Source organism: Ranitomeya imitator, chromosome 3 (genome assembly GCF_032444005.1).
Source record: "Ranitomeya imitator isolate aRanImi1 chromosome 3, aRanImi1.pri, whole genome shotgun sequence".
NCBI lineage: Eukaryota > Metazoa > Chordata > Amphibia > Anura > Dendrobatidae > Ranitomeya > Ranitomeya imitator.
The window spans coordinates 687,727,760-687,743,132 of NC_091284.1; the positions used below are offsets into that span (position 1 = coordinate 687,727,760).

Below are 15,373 nucleotides of genomic sequence, written 5' to 3' on the forward strand. Positions count from 1 at the left end.
AGAAGAACAAGAGGCTGCAGAACAAAGAGCAGAAGAACATTAAGCATAAGACTTAATATCAGAGCAAAAGATATTATCTCAATTATATGCAGAAGAAGACTAAGCAGTGTATGGGGGTGAGTCCGTTCCTCCTCGTGGTGCCCCTGGATAAAGCCTGATGCTGCAGGCCAAACTGAACGCGGACAAATGTAACTTTTGTGACTGGCAGAACGGAAGGTGTAATCTTCCAACTTTTATAGATAACAACTACGGGAATGCCTGTCACAAATGAGAATATGATGAAGAAGTAGAATAGGAAGAATAATAACAGTGGAATAAAAAGAATATGTAGAATAGGAAGAATAATAATAGTTGAAGAAAATGAATATGAAGAATGTAATAAAAAAAAAATATAGGTAGAAGATGAAGAAGAAGATGAATAAGGTGAAGAAGTTGATGTCAAAGATGCTGATGATGATGAAGATGAAAGTGTGGGAAAAGGAAAAAAAAGAAGGGTAAGGTCGTGGAATAGTGAAACATCAATATCTGACAAAATAAAAAAAATTTACATAGTCAATATCTTTTTCAATCCGAACGTCTTTAAAAAAAAAAAAAATCATGCTATTCTATTTGATTGGACTAATCCTCATTGCCTTTAATGTCTCCGCCACCTCCCCCATACATCCTACATTATTCTTAGTTGTTTTCCTTCATGTAGAATGAACCTACAAGGAAAGAAAGGGTTTATTTTAATTCCGATATTTTGGTCCCATTGATTTGCATTGGGATCGGGTATCGGTATCGGCGATATCCGATATTTTTTGAATATCGGCCGATCCAAACCGATACCGATACTTTCCGATATCGGAAGGTATCGCTCAACACTAATGATAAGGCAATCTGCTCAAATGTTTTTACATTCTTGTGGGTCGGGTAATGTGTAGAAGAAAATAAACAAACCGGAAGAAATTCTAAAGGTACCGTCACACTGAACGATATCGCTAGCGATCCGTGACGTTGCAGCGTCCTGGCTAGAGATATCGTTGTGTTTGACACGCAGCAGCGATCAGGATCCTGCTGTGTCATTGTTGGTCAGAGCAGAAAGTCCAGAATTTTATTTTGTCGCTGGACTTCCGCAGACATCGCTGAATTAGCGTGTGTGACGCCGATTCAGCGATGTCTTCACTGGTAACCAGGGTAAACATCAGGTTACTAAGCACAGGGCAGCGCTTAGTAACCCAATGTTTACCCTGGTTACCAGTGTAAATGTAAAAAAAACAAACACTACATATTTACATTCCGGTGTCTGTCGCGTCCCTCGGCGTTCTGCTTCCCTGCACTGTCAGCGCCGGCTGGCCGTAAAGCAGAGCACAGCGGTGACGTCACTGCTCTGCTTTACGGCCGGCGCTCACAGTGCAGGAAAGCACAGCACCGTGGGACAGACACCGGAATGTAAGTATGTAATGTTTGGGTTTTTTTACATTTACACTGGTAACCAGAGTAAACATCGGGTTACTAAGCGCGGCCCTGCGCTTAGTAACCCGATGTTTACCCTGGTTACCCGGGGACCGGCATCATTGGTCGCTGGAGAGCTGTCTGTATGACAGCTCTCCAGCAACCAAGCAGCGACGCTGCAGCGATCAGCATCGTTGTCTTGATCGCTGCAGCGTCGCTAAATGTGACGGTACCTTAAGACATTATTTACTGGAGCTCATGCAAATATGTGGATAGTGAACAAGGAGACCTTATGGCCGACTAATACAAACATTCATGGCCTTCAAATACTGACACATTCTCTGTGCATTAATAATTGACAGTGTCCTTTGGATAGCAATATATATAACTTCAGAATAACGTAAGAAAGAACACATTGACATTTTCCACATACCGTATATACTCGAGTATAAGCCGAGATTTTCAGCCCAAATTTTTGGGCTGAAAGTGCCCCTCTCGGCTTATACTCAAGTCAAGGTGGGTGGCAGGGTCGGCGGGTGAGAGGGAGAGGGTGCTAAGGTATACTTACCTAGTCCCAGCGATCCTGGCGCTCCCACTGCTGTCCCACGGTCTTCTGTGCTGCAGTTCTTCCCCTCTTCAGCGGTCACGTGGGACCGCTCATTAGAAAAATGAATAGGCGGCTCCACCTCCCATAGGGGTGGAGCCGCCTATTCATTTCTCTAATCAGCGGTAACGGTGACCGCTGATAGAGAAAGAAGCTGCAGCACAGAAGACCGTGGGACAGGCAGAGGGAGCCGGATGTCGGGACCAGATAAGTATGTCATATTTACCTGTCCCCGTTCCAGCTGCCGGGCGCCGCTCCATCTTCCCGGCGTCGCTCCGCTCCGCTCTGACAGTTCAGGTCAGAGGGCACGATGATGCATATAGTGTGCGCGGCGCCCTCTGCCTGATCAGTCAGCGCAGAGAGACGCCGGGACCGGACGCCGGAACGAGACGCCGGGAGCTGCAATCAAGAGAGGTGAGTATGGCTTTTTTTTTTTTTATTGCAGCAGCGACACAGATTTATGTGGAGTATCTATGGGGGCAGTATGAACGGTGCAGAGCATCTATGGGGGCAGTATGAACGGTGCAGAGCATCTATGGGGGCAGTATGAACGGTGCAGAGCATCTATGGGGGCAGTATGAACAGTGCAGAGCACTGTATGGGGCACAGATATGGGGGCAGTATGAACGGTGCAGAGCATCTATGGGGGCAGTATGAACGGTGCAGAGCATATATGGGGCAGTATGAACGGTGCAGAGCATATATGGGGCACAGATATGGGGGCAGTATGAACGGTGCAGAGCACTATATGGCAGAGCTATGGGGAAATATGAACGGTGCAGAGCACTATATGGCACAGCTATGGGGAAATAATGAACGGTGCAGAGCACTATATGGCACAGCTATGGGGAAATAATGATCTATTTTTATTTTTGAAATTCACCGGTAAATGCTGCATTTCCACCCTAGGCTTATACTCGAGTCAATAGGTTTTCCCAGTTTTTTTGTGGCAAAATTAGGGGGTCGGCTTATACTCGGGGCGGCTTATACTCGAGTATATACGGTATCTCAAAGAAAGAAGAGAACTATGAAGTACAGGTGGCGCTATAGAGTTCAAGTCCTCTTTTTCTCTGAAGAGGCAATTTGTATAACAAACTATGAAATAATGTCAAGTTCATATATGTTTATTAGATAAAAACAATATTTATGCTAAAAGGATTAAAATACAACAGTAAGAGCCTCACTTTAAGGGACACGGTATATCCCCGAATTAGAATAGATCACAATCAAGACCAAAACAAGCAAACATAAGAGATATACGAAGAAAAATCAATAATAAAGCTAGTGCAAAAAGAATATGTATGCAAATAAACAGTGATATGGGTATAAGTACCTCCAATAATGGAGGCACTGCTGATGAGAATGTCAGGCACTGTGTCCCTTCAAATAAATAGCTTTTTTCTCTATTAAACTTGTATGAACTTGAGACTACTTCTTAGTTCTCTTCTTTGTTTGCGATTTTACCCATTTCTCAATGTGTTGTTTTTTAAATGCTCTGTGCATACAGACTCTGATGGAGTTTGCCAAAATTATTTTTCTTCCAACTATAAAATTGGAATCATATGAAGGAACAATAATTTTACTATTCACTGTTATGGGCGTTGTATTTTGGCTTAGTACAACGCTGGAGCATGAGCTACAAAGAAGGGTATGTTAGTATACAATAAAGTATTTGTCCTTTTTTTCCCGTGTTAGACTTGCATAAGATCCCATTTAGACTGTCTAATGTGAAATTGTAACCTACAAGAGAATCTTTTTACAATATTGCTCAACCTCTCTCTATATATCTACTTAGATATTAGATACCACTCTGACCTATTCTCCAACTTTATTTTTGTGATAAGACATAATCTGCTACTGCACTTGGGCAGTATGAAAGCGGTAAGAAAAAGAGTTTGGCATCTAGGCCGGCAGAATAGCGGGTCTGAGGGTGGACAGCAGTCAGGGCATGTTCCATACAGTCTGTGACCAGGTGAAGCTTCGGACTGGTATTTGACAGGCTTTTCTCGAATATCTTGCAATCTGTGTGAACAAACAGTAAGTTTAGTAGTGAGTCAGTTGCTCTAATGCAGCCATGTACCTTCATCAAAAATATTGCTCTTTACAGATGATGTTCATATGTGGGAAATCTCTTTAATCTCAACTTGTATCTTGTGATTTGATCAAGCAAAACTAGACAGAAACAATCATATCACACAGAGAAAACAAATTTTAAATCGTTGTTCCATTTGGAAAAAAATATATATTTTTCGTTACTAGACAAAAATTAGGCTAGTAAAAAGTCTACAGTCTTAGGCTTCTTTCAGACTTGCGTCGTCCGCTGTACGTCGTTGTGCAGCAAAATGACGTGTCGACGTATGTCACAAAAATAGTGGAAAAACGTGTGTGACGCATCCAGTGTAATGACAGATGTGTCGTTTGTGATGTTGCCATAGTTTCAATGGAGAAATTGTCGGGAAATGTATGTCCGGGGACGAGAGAGAGAGAGAACAAACTTTTTCCCGGATTTGAAAATCCTTCCCGGCATGCTCAGATGGGAAAAACGTGATACGTCGCTGGATTCCTGTGTGCGACTGTCAGCGACGGATCCTGCGTCCATAGGCTTCCATTATAGCCGACGACTGGCAGCGCAGGACGTGTCGCTGACAGATTTTCCGACGTGCACAAAAAACGTTCCTATGAACGTTTTCTCCGCACGACGGACCGTTATTTTATGACGGATCCAGTGCACGACGGATGAAACGGATGGCCATCCATCACAATCCGTCGCTAATACAAGTCTATGGGAAAATGCTGGATCCTGCAATTTTTTTGGCAGGATCCTGCATTCGCAAAAAACGACGGATTGTGACGGAAGCTGAAAAATGCAAGTGTAAAAGAGGCCTTGATTTTTGCAATCAATTTGCCACTTGTCAGCATACACTATATGGACAAAAGTATTGGCAACCTACATATTACACTTACTGGAGTTTTTATCACATCCTACGGTTATAGCCATAGGCATTAATGTTGAGTTGTTCTCATTCCTAGAAAAGATTGCTACAAGATTTTGAAATGTATTAGTAGAATTCATACAGAAAAGCAGGCTGGTTTCACATTTGCGTCTGTGAAAGCAGCGTTTTATCCGCATACATCCGCATGCGTACAGTTTACATATCTTTAACATTGTGTACGCCAGTAGCTCTGATGGTGTTGGGATGGCAGCATGGTCATTGCAGGCTTTAGGCTTTCTTGAAGAGATGGGTTTTCAGGCTCCTTCTGAAGGATCCGAATGTGGTGGAAAAGTTGATGTGTTGAGGCACAGAATTCCAGAGGATGGGGGATATTCAGGAGACGTCTTGGAGGCGATTGGGTGAGGAATGGAGGAGAGAAGGAGGTCTTGGGAGGATCAAATCATCATGAACAATCAGCTTACCAAGCATGTATGTTCATTTCATTATGAAGGGGTAAATAAGAAGTTGACCAACAAGAAAGAAACTATGTTTTCCTCACATTACCACCAGGAAAAAGTAGGGAGGTCACACATGTTATATCTTATCCTTATACTGTACATTAGATCAAAACATATTGAGTCTGCTGAATTTTTTTAATTTGTCCACCCTTATTTTAATGACTTTGTTTCTTGCAAATGCAGAATACCCTGACACTTAGCTATTGTAAATTGTTTACTCTCATAATTTCTAGGTATGATGTTCACTTAAATTAGTACTTACATTTTTCAAAGAATTGCTGGCCATAGGCACTACGGACTTCTTCCGGAGCCTTCTCCCAAAGAGAGTGAAATGTTCCTATAAGTTTTTCTGGATCACTTAGTAATGTTTTGAAGTAACCAGGCTCTATTATACTGACTTTTACACCAAATCTGCGGATTTCACGTCTGTAAAAGGTAAAGAATATATAAAGTGTCAGGAAAGCTTATTCCATACTTAAACTGCAAATCTCAGGACATTCAGGACATTTGCCCCTCTCTGTTTCAAATGCGAAACCGAACACACAGAAACACATATTTTTAATTCAAACTAGCAGTTGAAGAATATTTCAAAACTTCTACTACAAAAGATTTTTTGTTTGCTCTTTTTATTGGGTAATTCTATGCGGTGTTACAGATTTATGATAAAAAACCAGTACTAGATTATGAGAATTTGTGAACTTTTGAATGCTCTTTTGGGCACTGCTTTCATGTTTAATTATAAATTGTATGCTTTTGTAATGTATCCGGTGCTAAAATAAAACATGAATAAGTTACACACAGAGCCATAACAGATTGGTTTTTATTTTGTATCAGTAATTATTCTGTTTGCAATAATTCGATTTTTAATATTGGTGTCTCGGAACATCTCTAATATTCTTGGCAAGTCCAGTGCTTAAAAAACATATCCATTAATGGATGAAAAATCAGATTACTATTCGTAATGATCGTTTCCCAAATACCCCAATGTAAAAAAAAGCAGAAACAAACCTAGTTGTTATCTGAATTTTGTGATGGACAAAAAGTTGAGTAGATTTGACTTCTGCATCAAGGCACAAAAAGGGCATTATTACGGTGTGGAGGCAGAGAGGGGACACTAAAACTGTGTGGAGGGAGACGGAGCACAAAGTATATCTTTAGAAACCTTAGCAGGGCTACTGGGGCCTATACATCCAAGCAACAAACTTGTGGTTATGGGGAGGTGGGGGTTAGGTCAATATGTTGCCATGAGAGCCATAGGATTTTAGTGACACTCCTGCTTGTAAAATAGGCTACATAGACTTTGAACACCTTGACCTATTATGTTACAATGTTTTGTGTATAAACCTCTGCTCTGATATGTAAGATTGAAGGAATTTTTTTCAAAATCATATTTGTCTCACAGTTATGAGAAGGTGGGTACTGCTGCCAGCTGCATGTCAGGACATCTTCAATCTTCAGGTTCTATTGTTTTTAAGAAATATATAGGACTTGGGAATACATGCACATGTGTAATGCCTGGACTTTATAACTAATTTTTCTTTTTACATTTTGGGTTTGAACTCAGAATTTTTATCCACCCTGTTCTGTTTAAGATATTTGCATGTAGACAGAAATGTAAGGTATATATAAAAATGTTGCACAAATTGAACTCTGCTAGATTAGACTTTTGCCCACAAATATGAATTTTGCATGTATTTCGTAAACTTTGATGTAAAGTTGCATAATGGTGCCTTCACATCATAGTGCTAAGAGGCTTCATGCCAGAAGTATACTTTCAGCCAGCCTGACACAGCAGATAGTCAGATTGGGGGAACGCACAATGTTTTGTTTTTTTTTAAACACAAAGAGGGAAAAAAATGTATGAAACTCAATGTAAGCGATCATTTTCTCTCCATTCTCTCCAATATCTACTATAGAGGGAGACCCATCAAATAGGCGGCCCATTCCCATTTAGGTAACTCAGCTCAAGTCCTCTTCTAAGGTCTGTATTGGGAATTAAGAGATGATCTTGTATTGTATTGGTTTTTGGCTTTTGAATGTAAGCAAGATTTTTTTTGACTGCTTGTATTGAAAATGGTGAGGAATTTTGTGTGTAAAGAATATTAGAAGGATGAAGAATTTTTCTCTAAGAAATTATTACATGTAATGTAATACTTTCTGTTAGGGGTCGAGTTCCCGCCTCTGCACAGGGGGAATCTCGGGCCATCTCCACTGCAGTCTCCCATTCTTCTCCTGCCGCAGTGGAGTCTGCTCAGCGGAGACGTCGGTCCCAGCGTCTCGCTCAGTCTGACATTGAACCCAGTGCTGGGCAGCGGCGAGCAGACGCTTTTGGGACTAAGTCCTGCTTTTTCCCTTCTGAGCATGCCCAGGGTAAGATCTCTCATTGGAGGTCGAGGGTTACATGCTTAGATACTGCAGCAAAACCCATTGGTTCTCCAGGAAGGTCCTGAAGGTGCTCAGGTTCTGTGTGCAGCCTCTCATTGGTCCTTCTAGGAAGGTCCTGTACTTGCTGCAGCTATAAAAGGTTCGCATGGCCGCACGGCCATGCGCTAGTATCAAATCTAAGTCATGTACTTTGCGCCAGTGTGGTTACGATTGTATGTGTTCAGGGACCTGGCTAAAATAAGCCCCTAGAATACCGGCACCTTCGGTGAGGAGATTGTGTGTGTGAATTCAGGGCTCCAGCTGAAATAAGTCCTAGAATACCGGCTTCTCCGTTGAGGAGATTGTATGAATGCGTAACCACAAAACTGCTATCTGCTCGGCAGTCGCTGTGTACTCCTGTGAGGTTAACAGGACACAGTGCTTTCTTTAGGCGACTCTGTGAAGTAACAAAGTTCACTTCTAATGCCATATAGGGCCGCCATTTGCAAGCAGCAGGTTCTCTCCTGCATGGTGGACCCCGGGTGTTGTGAATTCTGTGGTCAAGCTCCCTCCTGTGGTCATGAGTGGTACTTCGGCTGGTTCTGTCCTTGAGCTTCCTTTGGTGGATGTGAGTGGGGCTGCGGCTTCTGAGTTTCCTTCCTCAGGTGACGAGGTTAAGTCGTTAGGTGCTGCTCTATTTAACTCCACCTAGTTCTTTGTTCCTGGCCTCCAGTCAATGTTCCAGTATTGGTCTTGCTCTCTCCTGGATCGTTCTTGTGGCCTGTCTGCCCTGCATAAGCTAAGTTTTGCTGGTGTTACTTTTGTTTGCTATTTTTCCTGTCCAGCTTGCTATATTGGTTTTTCTTGCTTGCTGGAAGCTCTGAGACGCAGAGGGAGCACCTCCGTACCGTTAGTCGGTGCGGAGGGTCTTTTTGCGCCCTCTGCGTGGTTGTTTGTAGGTTTTTGTGCTGACCGCAAAGCTATCTTTCCTATCCTCGGTCTATTCAGTAAGTCGGGCCTCACTTTGCTAAAATCTATTTCATCTCTGTGTTTGTATTTTCATCTTTACTCACAGTCATTATATGTGGGGGCTGCCTTTTCCTTTGGGGAATTTCTCTGAGGCAAGGTAGGCTTATTTTTCTATCTTCAGGGCTAGCTAGTTTCTCAGGCTGTGCCCGAGGCGCCTAGGTCTGGTCAGGAGCGCTCCACGGCTACCTCTAGTGTGGTATGATAGGATTAGGGATTGCGGTCAGCAGAGTTCCCACGTCTCAGAGCTCGTCCTATGTTAATAGTAACTATCAGGTCACTTTGTGTGCTCTTAACCACTAGGTCCATTGTAGTTCTGAATTACCAGTTCATAACACCCGAGCTGCGAAAGCACCAAATAACATCTCTCTCTATTTATTCGGTGCGTTCCACCAGCCCTAACACTTTCTTCCCATACTTTTTTCAGTAATTTAAACAAATCACAAAAACACCAATACAAAAATGAAAACATGTTAAAGGGGTTGTCCAACAATTACATTACAGAAAACAGTGTAGAGTATAACACTGTTTGGAAAAAGGCACCAGCTTACAAGTAGGAGATGAAATAAAATAAAATTACAAATATGTTTGTCGGCAGATGGGGCAGGTTATAGTGTGTGACCAACCGCTTTACCATACTGTGTGTGAATTCACTAAATTAAATACAAACTAGAATATATACTGTATGTTGTCAGCCGCTCCTAAGACAACCATAGGCAGCGTAAATTAGACGCTGATTGCGTTATTGCAGCCATGTATGTTTTATACTTTGCAAAACACGGACGGCAACATGGACAGTGTCTGGCAGTTTCTTCCCTGTTGTGAATTCTGCTTTTGGGCTCTCTCCGGTGGTTGTAGGTGGTAATTCAGTTGTCCCTGGGCTGAAGTCCTGGACAGGTGTATCTGCTGATTGCAATTCTGACTGGGGTATTTAGGTTTGCAGGACTCATTAGTCCTTTCCAGTTGTCAATGGTTCTTGGGAGGTGTTGGACCTCTGTCTTGCTTCTCCTGCTTAGCTGCCAATTCAGCAAAGATAAGTGTCTGTTTCTTTTTCTATAGCACACATGCTGTGTGCTTGTTTTTTTGATTGTGTTCCTGCTCTGAGTGTAGGATTCTCTGGAGTTGCAGATATACGTTCCACGTCTTTAGTTAGATGGAGGAATTTTTGTATAATCTGCTCTGGATATTTTTGGAAGGGTTTTAATACTGACCGCACAGTACTCTGTCCTATCCTTTCCTATTTTAGCTAGAGTGGCCTCTTGTGCTAAATCCTGTTTTCTGCCTGTGTGTGTCTTTCCTCTCCTACTCACAGCCAATATTTGTGGGGGGCTGCCTATCCTTTGGGGTTCTGCTCTAAGGCAAGGTAGAATTCATATTTCCATCTTTAGGGGTATTTAGTCCTCCGGCTGTGACGAGGTGTCTAGGGTTTGTTAGGCACACCCCACGGCTACTTCTAGTTGCGGTGTTTAGATCAGGATTTGCGGTCAGTACAGTTACCACCTACTCCAGTGAAAGTTTTCATGCTGCTCCAAGGTCACCGGATCAAAACAGTAGAGCTGGCCTCTAATGAGTTAAATGCACCTCAGAAGAAGGGAAGAAAGGTGTTGAGCCATTTTTTCTGCAGTCTGCTTTGTCTTCTCTTCCCTCTTTTTCTCTGGGTGGCTGAGGAGTCTTGTGCTAGCATGGATGTTCAGGAATTAGCTTCTCATGTAGACTAGTTTGCTGCTAGGGTACAGGGTATTTCTGATTATATTGTTCAGACTCCTGTTTTAGAACCGAAGATTCCTACTCCTGATTTGCTTTTTGGTGACAGGTCCACATTTTTGAGTTTTAAAAACAACTGTAAACTGTTTTTTGCTTTGAGACCTCGATCCTCCGGTGATTCCATTCAGCAGGTTAAAATCGTCATCTCCCTGCTGAGTGGCGATCCGCAGGATTGGGCGTTTACCCTGGAATCTGGGAATCCGGCTTTGCTTAATGTAGACTCCTTTTTTCAGGCTTTAGGATTATTATATGATGAACCTAATTCTGTGGATCAAGCTGAGAAGACCTTGTTGGCCCTGTCTCAGGGTCAAGAGGCGGCAGAATTGTATTGTCAGAAATTCAGAAAATGGTCTGTGTTGACTAAATGGAATAATGATGCTTTGGCGGCAATTTTCAGAAAGGGTCTTTCTGAATCTGTTAAAGATGTTATGGTGGGGTTTCCCACGCCTTCCGGTCTGAGTGATTCTATGTCTCTGGCCATTCAGATTGACCGGCGCTTGCGGGAGCGCAGAACTGTGCACACTGTGGCGTTGTCCTCAGAGTAGATTCCTGAGCCAATGCAGTGTGATAGGATTCTGTCTAGAACGGAACGACAAGGATTCAGATGTCAGAATAGGTTGTGTTACTATTGTGGCGATGCTTCTCATGTCATTTCAGTCTGCCCTAAACGGACAAAGAGGATCGCTAGTTCATTTACCATCAGTACTGTACAACCTAAATTTCTGTTATCTGTGTCCTTGATCTGCTCATTGTCATCATTTTCTGTCATGGCGTTTGTGGATTCAGGCGCCGCCTTGAACTTAATGGACTTTGAGTTTGCCAGGCGTTGTGGTTTTCCCTTGTAGCCTTTGCAGAACCCTTTTCCTTTAAGGGGCATTGATGCTACACCCTTGGCTAAAAATAAGCCCCAGTTTTGGACACAGGTGACCATGCGCATGGCACCAGCCCATCAGGAAGATTGTCGATTTCTGGTGTTGCATAATTTGCATGATGCTATCGTGCTGGGTTTTCCGTGGTTGCAGGTACATAATCCTGTGTTGGATTGGAAGTCCATGTCTGTGACTAGTTGGGGTTGTCAGGGAGTTCATAATGATGTTCCTTTGATGTCAATCTCCTCTTCTTCCTCTTCTGAAATTCCAGAGTTTTTGTCTGATTTTCAGGATGTATTCGATGAGCCCAAGTCCAGTTTCCTTCCACCGCACAGGCACTGCGATTGTGCTATTGACTTGATTCCAGGCTGTAAGTTTCCTAAGGGTCGACTTTTCAACCTGTCTGTTCATGTGCCTGAACATACCGCCATGCGGAGCTATATTAAGGAGTCTTTGGAGAAAGGGCATATTCGGCCATCTTCTTCACCGTTGGGAGCGGGATTCTTTTTTGTTGCTAAAAAAGATGGCTCCTTGAGACCCTGTATTGATTATTGCCTCTTGAATAAAATCACGGTCAAGTTTCAATACCCTTTACCTTTGCTTACCGATTTGTTTGCTAGGATTAAGGGAGCTAGTTGGTTTACGAAGATTGACCTTCGGGGGCATATAATCTTGTTCGTATTAAGCAGGGTGATGAATGGAAAACTGCGTTTAACAGACCCGAAGACCATTTTGAATACCTTGTGATGCCATTCGGGCTCACTAATGCTCCATCTGTTTTTCAGTCCTTCGTGCATGATATCTTCCGGACTTATATTGATAAGTCAGGATGGTATATCAGATCCTTCGTGACAATGCCCTGTTTGTGAAAGGGTCTAATTGTCTCTACGGGGTGCAGAAGGTTTCTTTTTTGGGCTTCATTTTTTCTCCCTCGTCTATAGAGATGGATCCGGTTAAGGTCCAGGCCATTCATGATTGGATTCAGCCCACATCCGTGAAGAGCCTTCAGAAATTTTTGGGTTTTGCAAATTTTTATCGCCGTTTCATTGCTAATTTTTCCAGCGTGGTTAAACCCTTGACCGATTTGACGAAAAAAGGCGCTGATGTGGCGAATTGGTCCTCTGCGGCTGTCTCTGCCTTTCAGGAGCTTAAACATCGATTTACTTCTGCTCTGGTGTTGCGCCAACCAGATGTTTCTCTTCCGTTTCAGGTTGAGGTTGACGCTTCTGAGATTGGGGCAGGGGCCATTTTGTCTCAGAGGGATCCTGTTGGTTCCTTAATGAAACCGTGTGCCTTCTTTTCCCGTAAGTTTTCGCCTGCTAAACGCAATTATGATGTCGGCAATCGGGAGTTGTTGGCTATCAAGTGGGCGTTTGAGGAGTGGCGACATTGGCTTGAGGGAGCTAAGCACCGTATTGTGGTCTTGACCGATCATAAGAATTTGATTTACCTCGAGTCTGCCAAATGGCTGAATCATAGACAGGCTCGATGGTCCTTGTTTTTTTCCCGTTTTGATTTTGTGGTCTCGTACCTTCTGGGTTCTAAGAACATTAAGGCTGATGCCCTCTCTAGGAGTTTTTTGCCTGATTCTCCTGAGGTCTTAGAACCGGTCGGTATTCTGAAAGAAGGGGTGGTCCTTTCTGCCATTTTCCCTGATTTACGACGGGTTCTTCAGGAATTTCAGGCTGACAAACCTGACCGCTGTCCTGTGGGGAAACTGTTTGTTCCTGACAGATGGACTAGTAGAGTAATTTCTGAGGTTCACTGTTCCATGTTGGCTGGTCATCCTGGCATTTTTGGTACCAGAGACTTGGTTGGTAGGTCCTTTTGGTGGCCTTCTTTGTCGCGTGATGTGCGTTCTTTTGTGCAGTCCTGTGGTACTTGTGCGCGGGCCAAGCCTTGTTGTTCCCGTGCTAGTGGGTTGCTTTTGCCATTGCCGGTCCCTGAGAGGCCCTGGACGCATATTTCTATGGATTTTATTTCTGATCTTCCGGTTTCCCATAGGATGTCGGTTATCTGGGTTGTTTGTGACCGGTTCTCTAAGATGGTTCATTTGGTGCCTTTGCCTAAATTGCCTTCCTCTTCGGATTTGGTTCCGTTATTTTTTCAGCATGTGGTCCGTTTGCATGGTATTCCGGAGAATATTGTGTCCGACAGAGGTTCCCAGTTTGTTTCTAGGTTTTGGCGGGCCTTTTGTGCTAGGCTGGCCATTGATTTTTCTTTTTCTTCTGCGTTTCATCCTCAGACAAATGGTCAGACCGAGCGAACTAATCAGACTTTGGAGACTTATTTGAGATGCTTTGTGTCTGCTGATCAGGATGATTGGGTGGCTTTCTTGCCATTGGCCGAGTTTGCCCTTAATAATCGGGCTAGTTCGGCTACTTTGGTTTCGCCTTTCTTTTGTAATTTTGGTTTTCATCCTCATTTTTCTTCTGGGCAGGTTGAGCTTTCTGACTGTCCTGGTGTGGATTCTGTGGTTGACAGGTTGCAGCAGATTTGGGCTCATGTGGTGGACTTTTCACTTTGAATTGATAAAAATTAATTTTTATGTTGAAATCGTTTTTATTTTGCTAACGTTTTGCTAACCGTCGTCGGTGTGTTGGTTCCCGGCTTCGGGTTGGGGATCTGGTCTGGTTGTCTTCCCGTCATGTTCCTATGAAGGTTTCTTCTCCTAAGTTTAAGCCTTGGTTTATTGGTCCTTATAGGATTTCTGAGATTATTAATGCGGTGTCTTTTCGACTGGCGCTTCCGGCCTCTTTTGCTATCCATAATGTCTTCCATAGATCTTTATTGCGGAAATATGTGGAGCCCGTTGTTCCCTCTGTTGATCCTCCGGCCCCTGTGTTGGTTGATGGGGAGTTAGAATATGTTGTTGAGAAGATTTTGGATTACCGTTTTTCGAGGCGGAGGCTTCAGTACCTTTTCAAATGGAAGGGTTATGGCCAGGAGGATAATTCTTGGGTCTTTGCCTCTGATGTCCATGCCACTGATTTGGTTCGTGCCTTTCATCTGTCTCATCCTGATCGGCCTGGGGGCTCTGGTGAGGGTTCGGTGACCCCTCCTCAAGGGGGGGGTACTGTTGTGAATTCTGCTTTTGGGCTCCCTCTGGTGGTTGTAGGTGGTAATGCAGTTGTCCCTGGGCTGCAGTCCTTGACAGGTGTATCTGCTGATTGCAATTCTGACTGGGGTATTTAGGTTTGCAGGACTCATTAGTCCTTTCCAGTTGTCAATGGTTCTTGGGAGGTGTTGGACCTCTGTCTTGTTTCTCCCGCTTAGCTGCCAATTCAGCAAAGATAAGTGTCTGTTTGTTTTTCTATGGCACACATGCTGTGTGCTTGTTTTTTTGATTGTATTCCTGCTCTGAGTTGCAGAGTGATTCTCTGGAGTTGCAGATATACGTTCCACATCTTTAGTTAGATGGAGGAATTTTTGTATAATCTGCTGTGGATATTTTTGGAAGGGTGTTAATACTGACCACTAGGGTTGAGCGACCTTTGCTTTTATAGGATCGGGTCGGGTTTCACGAAACCCGACTTTTTCAAAAGTCGGGTCGAGTGAAATCGGCCGATCCTATAAAAAAGTCGGGGTCGGGGTCGGCCGAAACGCGAAACCCAATGCAGTGCATTGGGTTTCCATGGTTCACAGGGTCTGAAGGAGCGGAAACTCTCCTTCAGGCCCTGCGATCCATATTTTAGTGTAAAATAAAGAATTAAAATAAAAAATATCGCAATACTTACCCTCTGACGCGCCCTGGTACTAACCGGCAGCCTTTCTTCCTTAGAATCAGCCTTCCAAGACCTTTCGGTGACGTCGCGGCTTGTGATTGGTCGCGCGGCCGCCCATGTGACCGCCGCGCGACCA

General features: G+C 43.5%; 1 protein-coding gene across 1 annotated transcript in view; it reads right to left on the reverse strand.

The window, feature by feature from the left end:
* Positions 1 to 3,146: 3,146 nt before the first annotated feature.
* The window catches only part of LOC138670822 (retinol dehydrogenase 16-like), a 68,421-nt gene continuing 56,194 nt past the window's right edge, over positions 3,147 to 15,373 (reverse strand). The window contains exons 4-5 of the mRNA XM_069758516.1: positions 5,752 to 5,915; positions 3,147 to 4,060 (exon numbers count right to left, since the gene is read on the reverse strand). Coding sequence (XP_069614617.1) covers positions 3,867 to 4,060; positions 5,752 to 5,915 — 358 coding nt within the window. The 3' untranslated portion in view covers positions 3,147 to 3,866. The remainder of the gene's footprint in view (positions 4,061 to 5,751; positions 5,916 to 15,373) is intronic.